The 24872-nt window shown below is 34.1% G+C and overlaps 2 protein-coding genes across 2 annotated transcripts in view; both read left to right on the top strand.

Moving 5' to 3' along the window:
* Positions 1-24872, top strand: part of nav2a (neuron navigator 2a) — a 237826-nt gene that overhangs the window by 105493 nt on the left and 107461 nt on the right.
* Positions 8499-23053, top strand: LOC127167950 (neuron navigator 2-like). Its single transcript, XM_051114383.1, has 2 exons — positions 8499-9312; positions 22988-23053. The coding sequence occupies exons 1-2, from the start codon at positions 9097-9099 to the stop codon at positions 23000-23002; spliced, it is 231 nt and encodes a 76-aa protein (XP_050970340.1). The 5' UTR covers positions 8499-9096; the 3' UTR covers positions 23003-23053.

The following is a 24872-nucleotide window of genomic DNA, read 5'->3' as shown; positions in this document are numbered from 1 at the left end:
GCTTTATATCAGCATTTATTTCACAGCTTGTTCTATTCTTTTGATTGCATGTGTCTCTGGTAATGTTTCCAGCACATAACCAGTCGGCAGACTACACTTGGCCGTCCTTGTTCAAATGTTCCCCCATGATAGTGTGTTATTTTGAAGAGTGGAGTCCAGCCAGTCGGCTGAGTGTTGAGTGTGTTTGGGTGACCTCCACTCCTGTTATTCTGGGTCAAGCTAAGTTGTACGGCTGACTGTGTAAACGCACACACACACAACGGACCCAATAAAAATGCGATGCACTCTAAAAACAGACACCTTTTTACATTTTTACAAATTTTAAAGCATTGAAATGTATGAAATATCAGATTTAAAATATCTGAAATCCTAAAATATCTGTGCATACATTTGTAAATGATCGAAGCCTGTGTCCGCCACTAAATAAAATCTTTAACTTTAAAAAAAGGTAATTATCTCACCGTTCTTACTTTTTTCTCACAATTGCAATTTGCATCTTGCAATTCTGCCTTATTTTCTCAGAACTCCATGATACAAACTCGCAATTCTGACTTTTTTCTAACATTCGTGAGATTTGAACTCGCAGTTGAGCGGTATGAAGTCAGAATTATGAGATATTAACTCGCAATTCTGAGAAATTAATTGATATAAACTCACAATTGCGAATATAAAGTCATAAACTTGCAATTCTGAGTAATAAATTATTATTACTCAGATTTTATTAATAAACTCAGAATTCTGACTTCTTTCTCAGAATTGCAAGTTTAAATCTTGCAATTTTGACTTTTTTCTAACATTTGTGAGATTTAAACTCGCAATTGTGCTGTATAAAGTCAGAATTATAAAGTCAGAATTATGAGATATTAACTCGCAATTCTGAGAAATTCATTGATATAAACTTGCAGTTGTGAATGTAAAGTCATAAACTCGCAATTCTGACTTTTCAGAATTCTGACTTTTTGAGAAATTCATTGATATAAATTGCAAGTTTGTATCTTGGAATTTTGACTTTTTTCTCAGAATTGCACGTTTATATCTTGCAATTCGGACTTTTTGTTCACATTTGCATGATACCAACTCAATTCTAACTTTTCTAACATTTGTGAGATACTAACTTGCAGTTCTGATATGTAGTCCGAATTGCATGATATAAACTCATAATTGCGAGTATAAAGTGATAAATTTGCAATTCTGAGAAATAAACTCAGACTTTTCTGACTTTTTTTCTTAGAATTGTGAGTTTATATCTTGCAATTTTGACTTTTTTTTTTCAACAAATGTAAAAAATGTACAAAGCCACAGTAATTATTTAGATATTGTTTATAATAATTATTATATATTATTTTTTAATTTAGTTTTTTTTTTTTTTTTTTTTTTTTTTTTTCTCAGTGTGTTTGTCTTGTAGTCAGAACTATAGCTGGGAATCGTTTGGAAACAGTTGCTTCCAACATTATGTCTGTGAATATGGATGCTTAGTACGGTATGTGTTGTTTTGATAAATTATGTACTTAGTTTTCCATTACGGCACATTTGAAGATATATACGTTTCAGAAAGCGCTCGCCTCCCTGTGGAGCCGTCATCTTCTGGTTTTCGAGAACACGGCTTCATACGGCCAAACAACACAACTTTCCTCCCGCTCTTGACTAATGAGACATCGGTTTACTTCAGGATCTCTTACGTTTTTAAGGAGTAACAGTTTGCGTTGGCTTAGAGGTTTCAACCTCTGCTCTCATGTTAAAGTACTAAATATTTATAAAAATCATGAACAAAGTATCATGGTTTTACACACATAAACTAATAGAATTAAATTAATAGAAATAAATTAATTTTTTTAATATATTAAAATAGAGAACAGTTATTTTAAATAGTAATAATATTTCAAAATATTGCTGCATTTTTTAATTATTATTATTATTTTTTTAATTTTACGTTAGCTTTACGTTACTTTATCATTTTATTTATTCATTTATTGAGCTAAAAATGCATTCTATGTAGTTCTGAAATAATCCTTTATAGGAAAAATCATTTATTTGCTGCATTATCTAGTGAAACATCCATTGCAGTTTCCTGGAAAGCAAATGAGAAATGATGAAATACAAAACTGTTTTCTCTGTTCCTGTGTGTTTGTTCCTAGTACTAGAATGAAATGATTTGAATTCAACTCTCGGTAGTGAACATTAATGATAGCAGATGGAAATGTTTGATCAGTGGTTAAGTGCCTCACGGCTTACATTAGCGCACTTGTGTTGTACTTGTGTCTGTTCGCAGTAGCTAAAACAACCACAGCAACATTTTTCTTCCAGCAAATTTTAAAGCTGATTATTTTGAGGGATTCCGCATTTTAATTCCCTAGATAAATGATTTGAGGAGACATTAGTTGAGATCTCAGAACGACATCACGCTTGAAGAAGCATCACTAATCATAATGAATGCTTATTAGCATCGTAATAAAGTATGGGAGAATTAGAGTGTATGAAATTAAAATTCTGATTGTAATACAGGAACATTAAGATGTGTCTTATATTAAAATAGTCGTTTTGCAGCATGGGGTGGAGAAGACAGAGCACAGGAGGCAAATGGAAGCTAATTATGAGTTAATTATGCACGCTTCATTAAAGCAACATCCTTTGGTCACGTGACGTTTTTTTCTCGTTTCTCAATTTTTTTTTAGACTAATGAGTAATGAATCAGCAAACAATTGGTTGTATTTTGCAGTACAAGCTTGCACTTGAGTTTTTGGGATAGATTTACAAATAAAATGTGAACATTTTGTGCACACCAGGGTGATATGATAGAGACTTAACCACATGCTGTTGCTTGAAATATGATGAACTGCATCATCAAATTGTTCAGTTTCACTTTACTGTTCAGCTACTGTAGATCTGTGTTATCTGGTTGACTGCGTGCAGATATTTTTAGTTAATTTATTTCTCTAACATCTCATTAAACTGTGCACAACTGTGCGTTGTAAGTAAAAAAGCATTTGCTGTTGCAATCAAAATGTCAGTGCACACAGTTGGATTAATGGATTATTAAACCTGCTTCATGTTTACTGACTGTGGTTTGCTTATTAGTGGTGTTGCTTAGGCAAGTATGACTGTGGCTATTACTCATACTCCGGATTCAGACAGAGTGAGCTGAAGTAAGGTGTTAAACTTAAGATGGATCTCAAAATTTGGCAAAATTGGAAGAGAGGTGTGCTATAGCAAGCTAGCATCTCCACATTTTTACCAGTAGGTTTTAGATTAAAATAAAGCATATAAATATTTAAAATCTAAACGAAACCTGATCTTTTTTTCGTTTTTACGTCTAAGACATGAATTACTATGATGCTTACTCAATATTCAGTTTATTTACTTTTTCAATAATTCTGTTTTGCTTTTCAGATTTTATTTTTTACATGTATTATTATTATTGTTATTATTATTATTATTATTATTTTAGAAAAATAGCTGTGATATAGCAAGCTATAAGCTCCACCTATTTGTCAATGGGCTTTATATCTACTGTTGGCTCTCAAGCTAAAATAAAAGCAATAAAAATATTAAATATTAAAAAGAATCTGAAAGAAGCATCGCAATTTTATTTTTATATCATTTTAGGGAGACAAGGACTTATTAACATGTCAGCTTTTATTTGTTTGTTTTTTTTTGTTTACATTCCTTTTAGTCTTTCAACAATTCTGTTGTAGTTTTACATTTATTTATTTTTTTCACATTCTATTTATTTATTTTTTACATTTTATGTATTTATTTATTTACATTACTTTCACTTTTTCAACAATTCTGTTGTAGTTTTACTTTTCAGTTTTATTTATTGATTGATTGATTGATTGATTGATGTATTTTTTCTTTATTTATTTCCACTTATTTGTCAACGGGCTTTATATCTACTGTTTGCGCTCAAGCTAAAATAAAAGCAATAAAAATATTAAATATTAAAAAAGGATCTGAAAGAAGCATTGAAATTTTATTTTTATATAATTTTAGGAAGACAAGGACTTCTTAACATGTCAGCTTTTATTGTTTGTTTTTTTTGTTTACATTCCTTTTAGTCTTTCAACAATTCTGTTGTAGTTTTACATTTATTTATTTTTTCACATTCTATTTATTTATTTTTACATTTTATTTATTTACATTACTTTCACTTTTTCAACAATTCTGCTGTAGTTTTACTTTTCAGTTTTATTTACTTATTTATTGATGTATTATGTCTTTATTTATCTCCAAAAAAGAAACATTGAAACATTAAAACATTAAAACATTGAAACATTTTATTTTTTTATTTATTATTATTTTTTTTTTATCATTTTAGGCATACAATGACTTATTTACATGTCAGTTTTTATTTATTTATTTATTTTCACATTTTTTTTTTAGAAGCATTGAAAGAGACATTTTATTTGCCAGTTTTATTTGTTTGTTTGTTTTTATTTCCTCCTTTTATTTTTTTCATAGTTTTAAATTAAGTTCAGTTTTAAAAAAATAAATATATTTTAGTTACATGAATTTACAATTATTTTGAGGAATGTCCTACCTTGATTGGCTTCAGGATATCATTGTAATTTAAATGTTGCAGATCTCCAGGGTTTGATATAGTCTCGAGTGCTTTTCCGGGTCCAAAAATAGATTGAACTGAAAATGTCAACCTGCAACTGCAAAGCTGCCCTCAAAAGTTGCTCTGTGTGCGAGAGCTTCGTTCAACCAACCTGTGATATTACACACCTGCAACTAAATATAAAGATAAAAGCCGTCAATCAGACTTCAGTTACACAATTTCCACTATAATCCTCAGTGGAGCCAGTCGTCACTGTGTTATTGAATATTATTCTTGTGCCCCACTGACAGATGTGGTGAAATGACAGCGACTGTTTTTGAATTATCTAGCAGAACGAGAACAGAGGTTGCCTTGGCAATGACTCAAAAGCATGGCCTTCAAATGAGATGACTGATGGAAGATGATTTTTCATTTTGATCTTATTTATTCACCTGATCAGATCTGCTGTTATTCTAGTCGCACTTCTCTTTACATTTCACACACCTAGTAAGATTATATATTCAAATTCTTATAATTGTTTCATGCATGCACAACCCACACAGATTTGCATTATGGGTAACAGGATTATGTGTGTGTGGCAGCTTTAGGAGGCACCCAGCGTGTTGATCTGGGAGGACTTGCGGACATCAACACTCTCTCGAGACCCCAATCTTCTCATTACTTCACTCCCTTTCATTTCACAAATGACTGAACTCTGTCAGTGTGATTATGAGTCAGCGTCTCCACCGATCCATTAACCTGAATTTGAAATGTTGTGTTGGATTGGACACTGTCAGTATGCTAAAGTCTAATTGTAATAGGCAGCAGCGCCATTCGCGGGTAGCATCCATTGTCTGCGGTCATAGTTTCCTGAAATGCAACTGTTTGCAGCTGGGTGTGGTGGCAGATAACTACGTTTGTTGATGCTGGGAAGTCATGGAAATTAAATTGAAGATTCTAACGTCCTTTATGACTATATCATTTAAGATCATGTTTGGACTTTGGAAGCCAAAATCATTCAGTTCAAGGATGTGCCTTTCAAAGATGTTGTACAAAACCTGTATGACTTTGTTAAACGATTTGTTCACTCCAGAATTGAAATCTCCTGATAATTTACTCACCCCATGTCATCTAAGATGTTCATGTCTTTCTTTCTTTAGTTGAAGAGAAATGAAGGATTTTGCGGAAAACATTCCAGGATTTTTGTCTATATAGTGGAATTCAATGGGGATCAACGGGTTGAATGTCCAAATTGTAGTTTCAGTGCAGCTTCAAAGAGCTTTACACGATCCCAGCCGAGGAATAAGGGTCTTATCTAGCTAAATGATCGATTATTGGCATCTATGGTTTACATGAATGACCTTTGACCTTTGACCCTTGAACCTTTTCATTCCACAAAAGGTTCTTTATGGTAGAAAAAGGTTCTTTAGATCTTGAAAATGTTCTGCAAAACTTCTGCAAAACACCTTTTTAAAACCTTTAAAGAGTATATTGACAATAAACAAAAACATCTTACATTTTTCTAAATATCTTTTATATTCTGCAGACCTTTAACTATCCCTCATTTTAAGGTGAACTATCCTGTTAATTCCTCTCTTACTCACCCTCCAGTGAGCTAAGCTCATAAACTGTCATGATATAGGCTACAGATGGTAAGATATTGATCCTGAAATCATTAGGTGGACATTAATTGAGTATTACATTGCAGTTGGCTGACGCATAGTAGTTAAAGCATATTTAGCTAGTGTTTTCAACCAGATGGTGTGTCTCTGTGTTTTATGTTTCTCGCAGCAAAGCTCACAACATTGCAACAACAATACCGAAGGCTCTGAACCAGGCCCTGTAATATATATAGGAGACAAAAGTTAATAAAGAGGCGGAGCTTGCCTTATTACTGTTTGAGACCAAGTGAGAAAGCCAGGAACTGGATGAAGACTTCAGGACTTTATGTATTTATAGAACGTATGTAAGTCAAAAGTTTACATACACCTTGCAAAACCTGCAAAATGTTAATTATTTTACCAAAATAATAGGGATTATACAAAATGCATGTTATTTTTTATTTAGTACTGACCTGAATAAACTATTTCACATAAAAGATGTTTATGTATAGTCTGCAAACGAAAATAATAGGTGAATTTATAAAAATAACCCTGTTCAAAAGTTTACATACACTTGATTCTTAATACTGTGTTGTTACCTGAATGATCCACAGCTGTGTTTTTGGTTTAGTAATAGTTGTTCATGAGTCCCTTGTTTGTCCTGAACAGTTAAACTGCCTGCTGTTCTTCAGAAAAATTCTTCAGGTCCCACAAATTCTTTGGTTTTTCAGCATGTTTGTGTATTTGAACCCTTTCCAACAATGACTGTATGATTTTGAGATCCATCTTTTCACATTGAGAACAACTGAGGCACTCATATTCAACTATTACAGAAGGTTCAAACGCTCACTGATGCTTCAGAAGGAAAAACAACGCATTAAGAGTCGGGGGTGAAAACTTTTGAACAGAATGGAGATGTATACATTTTTCTTACTTTGCCTAAATATCTTTTTTTTGTTGTTTTTTAAGTACTGCTCTTCAGAAGCTACAGAAAATGTTTCCCAAAAGACAAAATAAGTTGCATTTACCCTGATTTTCAAATTCAAAAAATTTCTCCCCTGGCTTTTAATGCATCATGTTACCTTCTGAAGCATCAGTGAGCATTTGAACATTCTGTAATAGTTGCATATAAGTCCCTCAGTTGTCCTCAGTGTGAAAAGATGGATCTCAAAATCATACAGTCATTGTTGGAAAGGGTTCAAATACACACAAATACTGAAACAAACCAAAGAATTTGTGGGACCTAAAGGATTTTTCTAAAGAACAGCAGGCAGTTTAAAAATAAATAAATAAAAAAAAAAAAAAAAACAGCTGTGCCTCAGTCAGGTCACAACACAGTTTTAAGAATCAAGCGTATGTAAACTTTTAAAAGGGATCATTTTTATAAATCCAGCTATTATTTTTTCTTGTGGACTATATGTAAACATCTTTTATGTGAAATATCTTATTCAGGTCAGTATTAAATAAAAAAATAACATGCATTTTGTATGATCCCTGTTATTTTGGTAAAATAACATTTTGCAGATTCTGCCTGGTGTATGTAAACTTTTGACTTTAGCTGTATGAATAATCTATATTTATTTATTCTGTGTGTTTCAAAAGTTTGGAAGTCTGGCGTTGATGTTTTTAAAATAAGCCTCTTATGCTCATCAAGGCTGCATTTATTTTGTTCAAAAATAGCAAAAACAGAAACACTGTGATATGTTTTAAAGTTTCATATAATGATTTTTCATATATTTTAAAACACGTTATTCCTGTGATGCAAAGCTGAATTTTCAGCATCATTACTCCAGTCTTCAGTGTCACATGATCCTTCTAATATACATTTTCCTTGATAAATAGAACGTTTTAAAAAAAACAATATTAGCATATCTATTTCATAGCTTTGGCACCCGTTTGACACACCAGCTCTACTTGTACTTGGTTTTCTCCCTTTGATTAATCACTTGTGCTTGTATTATTCGCGTTTAAGTCACTTGGGATAAAAGCATCTGCTAAATACAGAAATGTAAATGAAACCTCTTATATACACGATTTATGCTCTTCCAATGTCTCACTAAACTGCTTTATCATTCTAAAATTCATTAAAAACAAAGACCGAGAAACAGAGGTAGATCTCAGCAGTGATTAATGAGAGTCTCCAAAAAAGAAATAATGAATAAAAACAGAGAAATATGAGATATGCACTAATCCCTGCAAGTAACCTTCGCCTCATTTGACTTCTACTGCATGCAGTGCCTGGAGGAAAGCCCACAACATGGAGAACACTGCATCTCTCCTACTCTCTCTCTCACACACACATATGCTGTCAATTCTAATCTACAGTATTCAGCATGTAAGACACACATAGTTCCTTCCATGCTCGACGAAACACGCACATACACACAAGCTAATCATATCCAGCCTCTGCTGCTTCATACCGCTCATTTGCTCTGACGTCCTCTTGAAGATGGGAGGGGTGTGTATGTATGTGTGTGAGTGTGTGTTTATGGGAGTGTGCGCTGCACAGCTGAGAGAAAACTAGTGCTTATATACTGGTGTCAAGCAGGAGCCACTAGTTACTGCTGCCGTCTTATAGCCACACCTGCTTGAGAGTTTAAACCGAGAGAGAGAGAGAGATCGTGGACAAGTGCATTCAAATCCCTGCAGTCACCAGCTGAGCACCATTCGCTGCTGTCATGCATTTACTGCTCTTCTATATTCCTGCCCTTTCCATGCTGTGATTGTGGATTTTCCATGTCGTTGTACATACTTCAGGAAAACCTGGGATTGAATTGAGCTCAAAGAGCTAAACGGATTCACATTTGCTTTTAAAAGAGCGTCTCGGACTGTTCAACATACAGGTGGATCGTTATTTGGAGACTCTAATAGGGACTGTATTGGGAATATTTTCTCAAGCACGCTGGATGCTGCAGTGTGTGGCAGGATACAGTGGACTGCTTCTGGGTCCAGGGGAAGATGCCTGCTATCCTGGTGGTCACTAACATGAAGTCTGGACTGCCAAAGCCGATCCACAGCGCCCTCCCCATCCCGCAGGTGCCCACCCGGGCTGTGGCCCCCCGGCCCTGCTTCCCCAGCCCCCCGCAAAGCAGCGCTCACCTCCACCTTGGAAACCAAAGCGGGTGGGCATCAGGCAAAAACTACCATCCTGCTGACAGTGGAGAGGACACACAGGTTAGAAAGATGTGTGTTTGTTAGTTTAAGTTGAGCTGAGTCCTCTTTTCCAGCAGTAAAGTGATTTTAAATCCATGCATACCATGATTTTTTGGACATGGTATCCTTGTTTAAGGCATGGTGTATTGCCGCATGATATCAGAAGTTGAATATAGCTTGTGCATCAGCAATAAATCTGTATGTGCACATTATATTCCTCTTACAAAAGGCATTGTAGTTTACCATGGTATAGTGATGGTATCTGACGGTGCTGTTTGATAATCATACCGTATAGCATTGCATTTACAAGGTTCTTTAAAGAATACCATGATGCAGCATATTAAAACAGAGCTCTATCATTGTATGCGTTTTTAAAAACAATATGGATTTTGGTATTGATAAGTGTATTGCTATTGTACTACAGTATTTTCAAAGCATACATGGTGAAACGTGGTGCTTTTATCAGTGTTATATCAGATTAAACTAGTGCTGTTCAAACTGATTAATCACGATTAATCGCATCCAAAATAAAAGTTTTTGTTTATATTATGCGTGTGTACTACACACGTTTTTGTGTTTATTATGTATATATAAGACACGCATGCAGTATATATTTTGGAAATATTTATATGTATATATTATTATTCATATATTTTATATTATATATAAATATGTATAATATATAAACAATTTTTTTCATAAATATATACATGTGTGTGCGTATTTATATGTGCATAATAAATATACACAGTACACACATATTTTATGTACACAAAAACTTATTTTAGAGGCGATTAATCATGACGATTAATTGCGATTAATCGTTTGAACAGCACTAATTAAAGCATGATAAAATATTATACTTCCGCAAGGTAAGGATGCACCATAATTGAATTTGTGCGCTAAATTCCAATTTTGTTTTGTCTCGATTTGTTAAAGATTACATTTAACATGGCATAAAATTATTAATGTTTTTTTAAGAAGGAACAATGAGTGTTTGAGGATAGATAATCTAACAAAGATATTCAAAATGTAAAATAAATGCACAATTGAAGTGATAGTTCATCCAAAAATGAAAATTCTGTCATTAATTACTCACCCTCATGTTGTTCCAAACTCGTAAGTCCTCTGTTCATCTTCTGAACACAAATTAAGATATTTTTGATGACATCCGAGAGCTTTCTGACCCTGCAATTTATTTAACAAATTCTTATTTTCCATGTCAGTCTTTGCCTTTGTGTTGTGATTCATAAAATCACGGTTGAACCACTGATGTCACATGGCCTATTTTAATGATGTCTTTACTACCTTTCTGGGCCTTGAATGTGGTAGTTGCACTACTGTCTATGCAGGGTCAGAAAGTTTTTGGATTTCATCAAAAATATCTTAATTTGTGTTATGAAAATGAACGAAAGTCTTATGGGTTTGGAACGACATAAGGGTGAGTAATCAATGACAGAATTTTTATTTTTGGGTGAACTGTCTCTTTAAATATCCAATACATCTGTAATATCGGCTGCTAACTGCTAACTGATAACCGATACTCTGTAATGTGCTTCCCTAGTACGTCTTTGCCTTATATGGTGATATGCAGGTGCTCATCTACTTAGTTTAGCTGTAAATCTGTGTGTATTTTTTTTTTTAAAATACTACTGTGGTTATACCATGGTTTAGTGATGGTAATACACAAAATGATGCACATTCAAATCACAAGTGTCCAAAGAATGTGGTATTTCCATGGTATATTCTATGGTGACACCATGACACTTGTTTTGAAAGGCTATTTGATGGTTGTTTGTTTTAGCAGCCTGCTGGTTTTAAGCTATTGTGAGTGTGTGTGTGTGTGTTTGTTCTCAGTCATATCTAAGCAAGCCAGGGTGGCTTGGTTTATTTTTGAGTTAGTAACTCTGCTAGGCAACCCAGGAGACATCTCCCTCTCTCTCTCTCCCTGCAAACACGTTCAAATGCCATTTAAGGCTTTGTCAAGAGAAAGGAGAGTGTGTTCTTGTGTGTGTGTGTCATCTCTGATAGGAGGGTACAGATTGGACACAGACTGATCCAAAAGAACTAAGGAACCAGAGCTTGACCTTTCAGTTCATGATGTAACAAATAAAAAGCGGACAGACATGTTTCTGAATGTGAATGGTTTGGCCAAATCTGACTGTGGTTAGCATTATTTATCACCGCACACGTCATTGCACAATAATTGTGTCGACGATGCACATTTAAATCTGCAGCTCTGGCTCACTAACACAGGCTTTAGCAGAATCAAGTGTTATACTGAGAAACAGTAAATTTAGCCCTCTGTGTGGTGATCAGCTGCGCTGGCAGTCTGTGTTTAGAGATAGTAGATGATGCATGTGTGAGTATATATAGTATGTGTGTGTGAGATACACTGAGCGTAGTAGCTGGATGTGTACTGTAACCTGCATGCTAGAGATTTGGATTTGCTTTGGCATTTTAGAAAGATGTTGTTCTTTTCGGACTTTCTATTCGTCAAAGATACAAGCAACAAATAATAAGAAATGTTTCCTGAGCAGCACATCAGGATATTAGAATGATTTCGGAAGGATCATGTGACACTGAAGACTGGAGGAAGGAGCTTTGCATCACAGAATTACGTTTTAAAATATATTCTTAATGAAAATTAATAAAGAAGTGGTGAGCATATGTAAATGTCCTGTATATTCAGGAACTGTGTTTCGCTAATGAATAAGTTGATCGTGGATTAGGCTCAAGTCCAGTCTAAGATGCCAGTCAAAGTATGATACTAATTGACTCAGTTACCTTATGAGGTTCTTCTGTTCTTACTGTAGGTTAAAGAGCTTATACTGAGCGAAAGAATGAAAATAAGTTTAGGCAGATGGCATATTCAATCCATGAGGAAGTGATCTAAGGTTGATGAAGTAGTCTGCAGCGCTCTCTAGTGCTTTAAGTATGTACTGCACTCCTCTCTCTCTCTCTCTCTCTCTCTCTCTCTCACACACACACACACACACACACATCATTATGAGCCTGATTTCACAGTTTTAACAAGATCTTTACAAAAACTACAGTCAAAACAAAAAGAAGTCATGTCTGGTTTGCAGACATTTGGATACAAGGACAGTGCTGCGGAATTGGGCTACTTTAACACTGTTGCCGTGGGGTTTTTTCGTGTCTGTGCATTAAAGCGACTCCAATGACTAGAGATTTGATGTGATATTTAGCTCCTGGAATGCGAATTTTGCTAGGGGAACCCTTTAAAAAAAAAATGTATTTTACCCCTTAGAGTGCGATTTTTAGTGAGGGATCCTCCCGAAATGCAGTTGGGCTAGTTCTGAGGAGCAGTTGGGTGGGTTTGATGTGAAAACCTGGCAACCCTGTTTAGGGAATCATTGTATGCATCCAAATAAACACTGGAAGTAAGAAGTGAAACACTGCAGATTATTTATTTATTTTTGTGCCTTTTAAGGGAGATGACAGGAAATGATGAGAGACAGGAAAATAGGGCATGTGGTGAAAGGCCAGACTCAAATATCCATGCTGCTACTACTAAACCACAGCTCTGACACCTTGTTATAATATTTATTTATTGACTGACTGACTCATTTATTTACACTACCAGTCAAGTTTTTGGACAGTAAGATTTTGTTATTTAAAGAAATCTCTTCTGCTTACCATGCCTGTTTTCATTTGATCCAAATAAAATAGTTATCTTTGTTGTGGTCTGTTCTTTTCCTGTCACCTGCTACATGTAATGTAGCATTTAATATTTGATTTGTTTATAGTATAATTCCTGTAAAAATACAACTTTGTACAGTTGGCATATTGAGCACCTTCTTTCTTTCTTCATTGTATTTTCCGGTATCACGCATGCACACACTTGTCCCATGTCTCAAAGCCGTGCCATTGTGCTCCTGCTCATTGACTTTAATGCTCTTTGCCCTGGAGGCTCTGGCTTTGCCTCTTTCTCCATATTGATTTGCAGGTGATAGTGGCTTTAATTTGCTAATATAGTGGACTGGCAGTCTGCACTAGAGCACTGAAAAAGATAAAGGATATTAACATAACAATACAGCCACGCATGTGCATGGACTTCTCGCCTTGATGCTTTCACCTGATGGTCACTTGCATATATTGTATCAGTGATATTCAAAAAAGAGGATTTTTTTAATATATCACCACAAAAGTAGGACAAATTGAGAGTCTTGATGCATTTCAGAGGATGCATCCAGTGTTTTAAAGGAGTAGTTGACCCAAACATGAAAATTTACTTAGCCCTTAGAGTTTGTTTCTAGAAATATTATGGATAGAGGACTGCTATTGCAAACAATAACAAGCACATTTCGCTTCTCAGGGCATTAATTGAGTCTTGTGGATTATTGTGATGTTTTTATCAGCTGTTTGGACTCTCATTCTGACGGCACCCATTCATTGCAATGGATCCATTGGTGAGCAAGTGATGCAATGATGCATTTCTCCAAATCTGTTCTGATGAAGAAACAAGCTGATCAACATCTTGGATTTTGCTGAATAGAAAAAAAAACTGATTGAACATTCTTTAGAATGTCTTCTTTTGTGTTTCATCAAAGAAAGAAAATAATATTTTTTGGCACAAGTTTCAGTCAACTGATGTTTTTGGATGAACTCTTCCTTTAAGGAGATCCGCAATATTGTCCAGAATGCATTGCTCTTATGCATAGTATGCTGTCCATTTTTGCTTGCAGAGTTTCTAGCAGATTTTCCTGTAACACATACACAGCCAGCATCCTAATAGTCAAGATATGCAGAGAGTCAGCTAAAATGCGCAAGTTTTCTTCACAGCCTGTCACCATCTGTTTCTACCACCGTAACACACCACTGTTCCCTAATGGCACCAACAATACTAAGCTGATCTCTGTGTGAGAGTACTTTTAAACACTTTAGATGCTTGTTTTCGTGATGTGTGCACAGCAGGTGTCCTAAATGCATGACAAACGTCCTGCGTTGACATCTGTACGATTGTACGTGTGAGAGCTTCCTTTGAGGCCTCCTATCAGAAACTCAAAAGAAAGACTAGAGCCCGTCCCGCTCCATAAAACTCAACATCTAATCTCAGTGGATGAAATGAAGTATCTATTTTTTCTTCTCTGTAAAAGTGTCTTGCAAGAATTTGCATATGAAATAGATGATGTTGTGAGGCAGAAACTGAAATAGATTAAAGGAGATGTTAGATGTGTAGATGTTTGCACATCTTAAAACTTTTATTTTGATGTTGGATTCCTCTGAGGACATTGAATGCTTAAACATGATGTTCATACTGTAGTTTTAAAACAGAAACAGGCTGTTTTATTTACATTAAGCTAGTTTTTTGGCAAAACATTTTTTGTGGTAACAATTTGGGTGTCAAATCACTGATATGTTCACCAAAAAATGAAAATTCTGTCATTAATTATTCACCCTCATGTCGTATCAAACCTGTAAGACCTTTGTTTATCTTCAGAACACAAATTAAGATATTTTTGATGAAATCCAAGAGCTTTCTGACCCTGCATAGACAGCAACACAACTACGTTCAAAACACAGAAAGGTAGTAAGGACATCAGTGGTTCAACCGTAATGTTATAAAGCTACGAAAATACTTTGTGTGCAAAGATAACAAAAATAATGACTTTATTCAACGTCTTCAAGTAGCTTCATAAAAAAAGTTTTTTTTACAATTTGTTGAGTCAACTTAAAATAATTTGTTACCTGGCTGCCTTCAAATTTTAAGTTCAGTCAACAGGTTTAGTCAACTTGAAATGTTAAGTTGTACTATGTGACAACTTAGATATTTGAGTTGATTCAACTTAAAATTGTAAGGCAGCTGGGTAACAAGCCCAGCTTTTAAGTTTAACAATTTTTTTGTTCAGTCAGCTTAAATATCTAAGTTGTCACTTAGTAAAACTTAAAGTCACCGGGTCATCGGATGTCCATTTTCCACAAGTTGATATGATTCTTTAGGGTCTTAATGAAAAGTCTATAATATACTTTGGTTAAAAATTCTCAATGGTTGTGTAAAACAACACCCTTTTTACCTTGCCAAAATCAGCTCTGCAAAAACCATCTCATTCTGGTCGAGGCTGCTTTAAATGCAAATGAGCTCTGCTCGCCCCGCCCCTCTTTTCTCTCTGTGGAGAGACGAGCTTGTTTACTTTAGCCACATTTAGCTGCCTTTAGCCGCTAAACTTGCTAGCTAGCACATTAATAGGAAAGGCGATTGCAAAAATTCATAAAAAACGCTTACACTAACTTCTGCTGTAAGTGAAACTGGATCATGAATGATTCGCGCGAACATAGACGGATATATGTAGATCGGGAGGCGCATTCCCTTCACAAACAAATGTAATCTACTGCATCTTCAGCGGCTCAGATGTCGGGGGTAAATGACGACCACTATGTTCATTATTACATCCAGCAACACAACACCTCAATCGCTCAATTGGAGATATTCTTGTCTAACTTACATCCCTGCTCCGGCAACGAAACAAAGTGGGCGGACTGTTACAGCTGATCTGAGGTAAAACGCTCATGTCAATCAACTATCGTGGGAGCGGCCTCTGTGGGTGTGATGCCACAACGACAGGCATCTGAGAATGGCTCGATTTGAAAAGGGGATATTATTTTTACAGATTAATTAAAAACCACTGCATGGATTTTTATCATTATAGGGTAGATGTGTACATACACTGCCAACACACATTAATGTTCAAACAACATGAAAAAGTGAACTTAGCATCTGATGACCCCTTTAACATTTCAAGTTGACTAAACCTACTTGAGTTGACTGAACTTAAAATTTTAAGGCAGCAAATTATTTTAAGTTGACTCAACAAACTGTGTTTTCTTTCTCTCATCATTAGATGTTATAAATGATTCGATTCTAGACTGAGTGTCTGTCTTTTTGTGATCTGCATATATTTAGTTGTACTTTCTCCATCTGTCCTTGAACATGTCAGTCAAGACATCTGTCATCCTTAGTGTCTGTCTGTTTAAGTCTCACTCTTTTGTCTTTTCTTTATGGTACTCCATCATAGAAACACCATCACCACGGTGAGAAACGTGCCATTATGCGTCCCAATGCTGTTTGGTAGTTGAAGCACAGATCTGCTGTGACGTGGGTGATGTGAACATTAATGGTCAGCATGCACTTGTGTACATGTCAAGGTGAAAGATCACAGCTGATGATGCTTTAAGTGCTTGACCTTTGTCGGTTGATTTTGCTGGTACGTTATTGGACATTGGCTGCTTTAAAAGAGGCTCGACTGAAATGATTTAGGTTCTTACTTTGAGCAGGTGGATTCTGGGTAGGATCAGTGTCAGTGCAGTGCTTTGCATTTAGTGTCAGTACTGACCCAGGCCAGGTTGAATGTAGCTCAGATCGAATGAGCCAATAGAAATGGCCCACTAAACTGGCTTTTTTTATTCAAATGCCTGGAGTTAATGGGTAAATGATATGGTAATGCTGATAATAAAACAATAACTTTTAGATGAACAACATTAGCACAATTGATAATAGCCTGTTGGATTGAAGCACTTTATAAATATTTGATTGTATCCACTTTTTAAGCACTTAATATCGTATCATTGTTTGGATTTCTATTACTGTTACAGCTTGCTGTGTTGTAGTATATTGTACTTGAGCTGTAGCAAAAGAGGCTCATTAAGATGCAGGATAAACACTGCAGGAGGATCTTATTCTAGCAGCATGTTAACATCAGTTCTCATCATGACTTCTGGATAAAACACTTTCATTAGCCAGTTGGTAACTATGGCAACCACCCACAGATGTTACTGTGATGTTGTGAATGTAGGATGTCCAACATCACATTTGGATCATGACTGACTGATGCATATTTGACTGATGCATTTATATATTTACATATTTCTATTTATTTGTTTGTTTGTTTGTTTATATATTAGTATAAAATATTTAAATAAATAATATTTATCAAATTAATATTACAATGAAATAAAAATGCGCACACACACACACACATATATATATATGTGTGTGAGTGTGTGTGTGTGTGTGTATATATATATATATATATATATATATATAGTTTTTAATACTTTTAATATATAAATAAAGTATATGAAAATATTAAAATAAATTAAATGAATGTATATATGTATATATATATATATATATATATATATATATATGAAAATATAAAAATATATATATATATTTATAATTGATTGTTGATTGTATAAATTGCATATCTTTAAATTACATGTTGAAGAATTGTAATTTTAATATGTATATTACTTTTATATTAATGTCTTACGTGTAATGTATAAATAGGTTTTTAATTATGTTAAAAAATTCTGTATTTTTATATATTTACTATATATTTTAATATATATGTATTATATGTTTATTATCTAAATTATATATTTTTGTAATTAATAATATAATTTAATAATAACACACATGCGTTGTTAATTTAATTTGTTATTGTTATGAAATATTTTTATTTTACTTTTATAATAGCAATATTTTTCCATTCATGTAATATTATTAATATTTATAATAAGCATATCTTAATATATCTGTTAAATACTACAAACCACCTGTTATATATTATTCTTAGTAATAATCCAAACTTTGTTTGAAGCATTACAAATCTTTTTTACAAATCCCCCCCTAGAATTAGTTATTTGTGTGTATTTTTTTTTTTTTTTTAATATAAAAGGAAACGCTAAAATTCTAGCTAACAAAAGCATGACATCAGCAGTTGGACATTCCTTACAAGTGTCTTGAGTTCACAACTCCAGCCCCTCCACCACAGGCTCTATTCTGTCTCAGGATACCCGGGGTGCCTCTGAATCCCTCGTGATTTTGTGTCAGAGCCCCAGAAAGCCCATATGTCCCACCCACCCCCTAACAGCCTGGCGGTAGGGACCTATCCACCCCCCATCCGTCCCCAAACCCCCCGAAAAGCAGATGATGGGGGTCTCCCAAAACAAAGAGCCTCTCCACAGGGCGAGCCCCCGCATTGTCCACACATACTTGGATTTATTTTACCATCCATTGACACAATGAATGGCGAGCGGGAGCCTGTGATTCAAAGCTGTTGTTTTTTAATGAGCTTGTTCACTATTGCCCGACACATGTAGCGTCCGCCACATATCACTCGCCACTACAGAAGCACAATAAATCTGTTGAAATGTTCAGTGTGTTTTTCTCAGACTTTGATTGAGATATAAAGAGGCAATTAGCTTTATATGAGCCTGATTTAGTGAGGGAAGTGTTATATAACTCATTTGAGATCAACTCAAATGAGAGGATTGATATACAGTAAAGTTTATCCATTAAAATACAGCATGTCCAGTGTTGAAGAGGAACAAAAATGCAGTGCCTAAAATAGCATAATGGTTCCAAAAAAATTTAAATAATATTTCATTCTTAATAAATAATAATTTAAAAAATTGTTGAAATTAAGCTGACATTATATAAAAAAAAATTTGATAGAAAAACTTATACTTTAAGTTATAAATTAAGAAATGTAAGTTGAAGTTCGTAAATTACTAAAACTGAAATAATGTGTAATAAATTAAAGCTAAATAGAAATATTAGACAAATATGTAAAATAAAAATCACAAAAGCACATAAAACATAAACTAATAGGAAAATCTAAGATTTATTGTATTTAGTGGCTCTGTTCATTTAATTTAATTTAACGTCCTTTCCTTTCCTTTCCTTTCCTTTCCTTTCCTTTCCTTTCCTTTCCTTTCCTTTCCTTTCCTAAAATATCACTTATTTTATTTTTCTATTTTAATATTATTTTATTTTATTTTATTAGTTATTGTTTTGTTTTGCCACTTGTAAACTAACGTTTTCAACTTTTTTTTTTTTTTTTGCTTGGCTTTAGTATTATAGTATAGTAGTATTAATAAAGTAGTATATTTGTTAGGTTTTTTTAAAATTTATTTTTAATTTAGTGACATTTATTTTTAATATGTATGGCTCTGTTTGTCCAAATAAATCCTATCACATATATTATAGTTTGGTTTATTAGCTATGTTTTATTAGTCACTTGTAAGCTAACTTTTTCAACTTTATTTTTGCTTGACTTTAACTAGTTTATATTATTAGTAGTATTAGAATAAATACTAAAATAACACTAGTTTTATTAGTTGTCTTTAGTGGCTCTGTTCATTCAAAAACTATTTTATTTTATTTTATATTTGATTTTATTTGATTTTATTTTTTATTAGTCACTTGTAAACTAACTTTTTCAGCTTTTTACATCTTTTTGTTTTGCCTGACTTTAGTATTATATTATAGTAGTATTAACTAAAACAATACTAAATGGTTCTAGTTTTGTTTTTATGTATGACTCTGTCCTATCAAATATAGATTTAACTTTATGTAAAATCTATATGTAATTTGTAATTTGCTGTTTTGTTAGTAACTTGTAGTCTTCTTTTTTCTTTCTTTAACTTCTTTTAACTTCTTTTTTTTTTTTAGCTTCAATTTAACTACTCTATATTAAGTACAGCTTGCTGTTTGGCTAATTTGAGTTTCACCGTAGCTTTGCCAGCCCTGCTAAAATCTCTTCAAGCTCTAGTAGATCCCTTCTGTCACAGTATCAAAACATCTGCTTGAGTAAGAACCCCTGTGTGTGTTGTATATTTTTGAAACATGTTTCATTTTGCAGCCTCCAGGGTTCTTTAGTGTGGGAATGAGGGCAGAAATTTGGGCGATCCCCAGAAACTGAAATTTGGCTTGTAATTTGTGGTTTGGCATGGGTTTTGGCAAGAGATTGGACAAGGGGAACACCTCGTGTCTCGCGCCGCAGCTCATGCCGGCAGTCTGCAGCACACACTCCAGCACCACAGCTGTGGAAGATGGGAAAGGAGGTTCTGACCTCTATGTTTTCAGACCCTCAGGGTCTCCAGAAGGGTGACAGGGCTGTGCAACACAAATGCTGCGCAACAGCACACAGATCTGAAGTGTAGATCGTCATTAGTGCGATCAGCCCTTTTCACACTGAATGCATTAATCATCTTGTCAGTTTTAACACATTTTCTTATTCATATAATGATTGACTGTCTGATATTTCACTGTGTTTGCACACTGGATGGCTTATGTTATTAGTGTGTTTAATGAAATTGGCTCACCTTGTTACAATCAGATTAGCTTAATTAGCAATTACCCTGGAAATGATGGACTTTTAAATATTTTAGACAGAATATTTGAAGAGAAAACCTACATGGTTATTTTAATCATTTTAACGGTATATTTAGTATGTGGAAGTCTGTTAGTGGCTTTAGTGGATCTAACAATATCTAAGATCACTAACTTGCTTCTAATTGAATTGTTGTAAGTTTATACAACCAGTTCACTACACTGATGTATTTGTATGCATATATTTGTTACACGTCAGTACTTGTGTTATTTCATAGTTATGTGGTAAGTTATATCTAGATATTTTACTGTAGCTTTAGGTATTTGAGGAAAATATTAGATCAAAAAAGCATGTAGGGACGTATATGCATACTTACAAAATCCACAGAAAGTAGCACACTCAACTATTTTTAATGTCGTATGATTTGGAATGCACTAATCATAACTTGGCGTACTATATGGGATGAAGTGTATGTGGTTTGGGATTCAGCCTTTAGCCACAATATCATTAGAGTGGAGGACTTCTGGGATCTTTACCAATTCTTGAGGCAGTGCACCACCTCAACAGCATCAAGTTTCTCAGAATACCACTACATCTTATTCACACTATTCAGAGAATATTGTGCTTGTTATGCAAGTCTGTGTATAAATAGTTTTGAGAACAGATTTAAAGGAATAGCTCACCTCAAGTTGTTTCAGATCTTTGTGGTTTGCTGTTTTTGTACAGAACACAAAAGAAGAAATTTTATTTTAAGTCTCAGGTTTTTTTTCTTTTTATTTTGGACTATTTAATCAAGGCAGTGTGGCCTAGTGTTGTTTTGGACCCCATTGACTTCTCTTGTATGGACAAAAAAAGAAAGACATTTGAAAGTTTTGTTTTTGTTTTTGTTTTTTTACGGAAACTGACCTTTTTTACTAACTTTTATTTGACTACTTTATATTAAGTAGTAGTATTATAATTGATACTAAAATGAATGGTTCTAGTTTGTCAAAATAAGTCCTGTCACTTTTATTTTATTTTATTACTTTATTATTTCATTTTATCCAATGTACAGCAATTTGCTTTTTTGTTAGTAACTTGCAGTTTTAACTTGTTAGTTTTGTTTTGTTTTGTTTTGGGGTTTTTTAATAATTTGACTACTGTACATTTTTTTTTTTTTTTTTTTTTTTTTTTTTTTTTTTACAATGTACAGTAATTTGCTGTTTTGTTAGTAGCTTGTAGTCTTAAAAAAAGTTACTAACAAATTTGTTTAGCTTTAATTTGACTACTTTTTTATTGTACTCTTAAGTAGTAGTATTGTAATTAGTAGTAAAATAACACTGAATGGTTCCAGTGTTGTTAATAGTTGTTTATGGTGTAAATGCATGGCTCTGTTTGTCGAAATACATTCTATCACATATACATTTATTTTATTTTATTTTAGTTATTTATTTTATTTTATTTTAGGCAAAGCTCCACCTCAACAGCATCAAGTTCCTCAGAATACCACTATATCTTATTCACACAATACAGAAAATATTGTATTTGTTATGCAAGTCTGTGTATAAATAGTTTTAAGAACAGATTTAAAGAAATAGTTCACCTCATGTCGTTCCAGTCCTGTGATTTACATTTTTGGTACAGAACACAAAAGAAGAAATTTTTATTAAAGTCTCAGGGTGTGTGCGTATGTTTTTTTTTTTTTTTTAATATGTGATATTGTGTTTTACAGAAAACAAAGTTGTTGTTTTTTTGTTTTTTTTTTCTTTTATACAATTTTTTTCATGCTGCTTGGTGCCTTTAACAATTCTGAAATGTTTTCAGTCTGATTTGCATGTACTCATGAACCAATTCTTTGTAATGAATCAGTCATAAAAACTCCCTTTTTTTGTCGGTTTAAACAGTGTATACTCTTTCTCCGTTTAACCTGCACACAGGTTTCCCTGTTTATTTGTCAGCAGAAGTCCCCAGGATGACGTAAAATGCATAATATTGTGTCATCTAGTGTTTTTTTTGTTTTTTTTTTTTTGTTTTTTTTACAGTTCCAGGGTTGTTAAAACAAATCAAACCACGTTTTTGTATTCCTGCTCACGCACAGTCAGATCAACAGAGAAGAAGTGCCAAAATTCTGTGTGAATTATAGGTGTTAAGTTTCTTGGCAAAAGTGAACACATATGTCTTTATCTCTTTTTTTTTCTAGTCATATAGCACATATTTCAGTTTTTTCACCTTATATAGCAGTTTTAACTGTGCAATACAGATTGTTTCAAAGCAGCTTTATAGCGATAAACAAAATGAATGATTCAGTGATGCAAACAATTCAGTATTGCTGTAAAGCAGCTCTAAAAAGACAATATTAAACCGTCATTATTCAACTGAAATCAGTTCATTATTGGTTCAGTTTGGTTTCTTTTGCACATACAGACAAGTTTTTTTTTTTTTTTTTTTTTTAAAGTCAGTGGTAGTGCCAGTGGTAAATTACTCCTTACGGGATTAGTTCACTTCCAGAATAAACATTTCCTGATAATTTACTCACCCCCATGTCATCCAAGATGTTATTGTCTTTCTTTTTTCAGTCGCGAAGAAATTAAGGTTTTTGAGGAAAACGTTCCAAGATTTTTCTCCATGTTGAAGATCCAAATTGCGGTTTCAGTGCAGCTTCAAAGAGCTCTACATGATCCCAGCTGAGGAATAAAGGTCTTATCTAGCGAAATGACTGGTCATTTTCTAAAAATATAAAAATGTTTACTATTTAACCACAAATGCTCGTCTTGCTCTAGCTCGACTTCATGCATTACATAATCATGTTGAAAAGGTCACACGTGATGTAGGCAGAAGTACCCAGCATTTACAAAGCAAATGTGCAAAGAAAGTCAAAAGCCCTTTACGAAAAAAGGTAAAACGACACTGTCGGACAACTTTCAAGTTGGAGGAGAACTGAAGTACGCAGATGAAGAACTAACAGCACGTCATCTTTCCAAAGTTACAAAATGTGTGAAGTCGTAGACTTCAAAATGAGTATTTGTAGTTAAAAAGTATATACATTTTTTTTTTTTTTTAGGAAACGACTTTCAATTTCTGTCGTCTCAGTAAATAAGAACATAAATACATAAACAATATCTGCTGAGAGACACTTCATGAGCATTTTAGCATTCCATTTTAGGAAAACTAGGGTTATATCATATACACACAGAAATGTAAAGGTAGACACGGCAAACCATCAAAATAAAAGTGTGGTTTAACTTGAAGACATTGTGCCAGATATATATCTGTTTGTTTGCCAAAAAAAAAAAAGTTTGCTTAATTTTCAATAATTAAAAGATAAATGAAATTTTAATGCCTTCATTTGATAACCAGAACATTTTAAATACGCAACACAGAATCTCTGAGGGTAAAAAAAACTTTCATAAGGCTATTTTAAGAATAAATTTGAATAAATGAAGTATGCATTCAAATAATTAGACATGCTGAAACACAGAATTTGATAACAATATGGTGAGAAAAAATAAAACATTTCATAGGGCCCTAAACATGTCATTTTTGTTAAACCTTTATTAAATTGATGTGAAATTGTGTAAGTTTCATGATTTTAATTAATTAGACGTGCTCTTTGATTAATAAAATTGAAATTAACCATTAAAAAGGAGTTGAGAAAAATTAAAACGGAAAAAACGGAATTTGGGAAAAAATAAAACTGATTTCATAGGGCCCTAGTAATGCAACTAATTAGGAACTAGAAAAAAAATCCTTAAAATCCTTATTTACTGATGACATAATTGCAGCTTTGTAGAACTAAAGATGAGTGTTGCACAGGTGATGCATTTGATCTTACTTGTTGATAAATGTGAGTTGGTTAATAGTTTAATGGTATAAAAATGCTGGTCTCACATGCTTGGCTGATAAAGAGCCAAAACGGTGTGCTGCCGGGACCTTTCAGGGAGGGAGGGATGTATGGATGCATGGTTGGAGGGAGAGGGTGTAATGGAGGGGTCGTGTGGGGGAGGTAAAGAGGGATTCCCCCATCCACTGCTGACGGAGGCCTGCCTATCCAGCTGGTCTCTCCTCCCCACCCCCTTCAGCTGTTTGGCTTGGCTCATGTGAGCGCTGACTGGTGTCTCCTCCCCTGAGCGTGTGTTTCAGACCAGAGGCAGCTGCCCTCAGCATGGCACAGCATTAGTGGTGAGAGTCTGTCTGCTTCACTTTCTCTTTCTCTCAGTGTTTGGTACCCATCCACTCTTCTTAAACTCTCCTGCACCCTTTTGATTTTTCACCCTGTTTTCCATTAGCATGGATCTAGCATTCTTCTTCTTCCGTCAGACCTTTCCTAACCTCTTCTGAATCGCTCTTTCTGTGGATGGTTGTGATGGATGATGCTCTCCTCCTCTGATGGATTGTAAATGGGATCTGTGTATGTGGACCGCCGGCAGGTGAAGAGAGGAAGATTAAGGGTTGAGGAAGATG

The sequence above is a fragment of the Labeo rohita genome, chromosome 7 (genome assembly GCF_022985175.1).
Source record: "Labeo rohita strain BAU-BD-2019 chromosome 7, IGBB_LRoh.1.0, whole genome shotgun sequence".
Classification (NCBI taxonomy): domain Eukaryota; kingdom Metazoa; phylum Chordata; class Actinopteri; order Cypriniformes; family Cyprinidae; genus Labeo; species Labeo rohita.
The sequence above is the reverse complement of the archived record's forward strand: the minus strand, read 5'-3'. Positions and strand labels throughout refer to the sequence as shown.

Excerpts from the sequence above, each read along its gene's own strand:
- LOC127167950 (XM_051114383.1), top strand. The coding sequence starts at position 9,097 with ATGCCTGCTATCCTGGTGGTCACTAACATGAAGTCTGGACTGCCAAAG.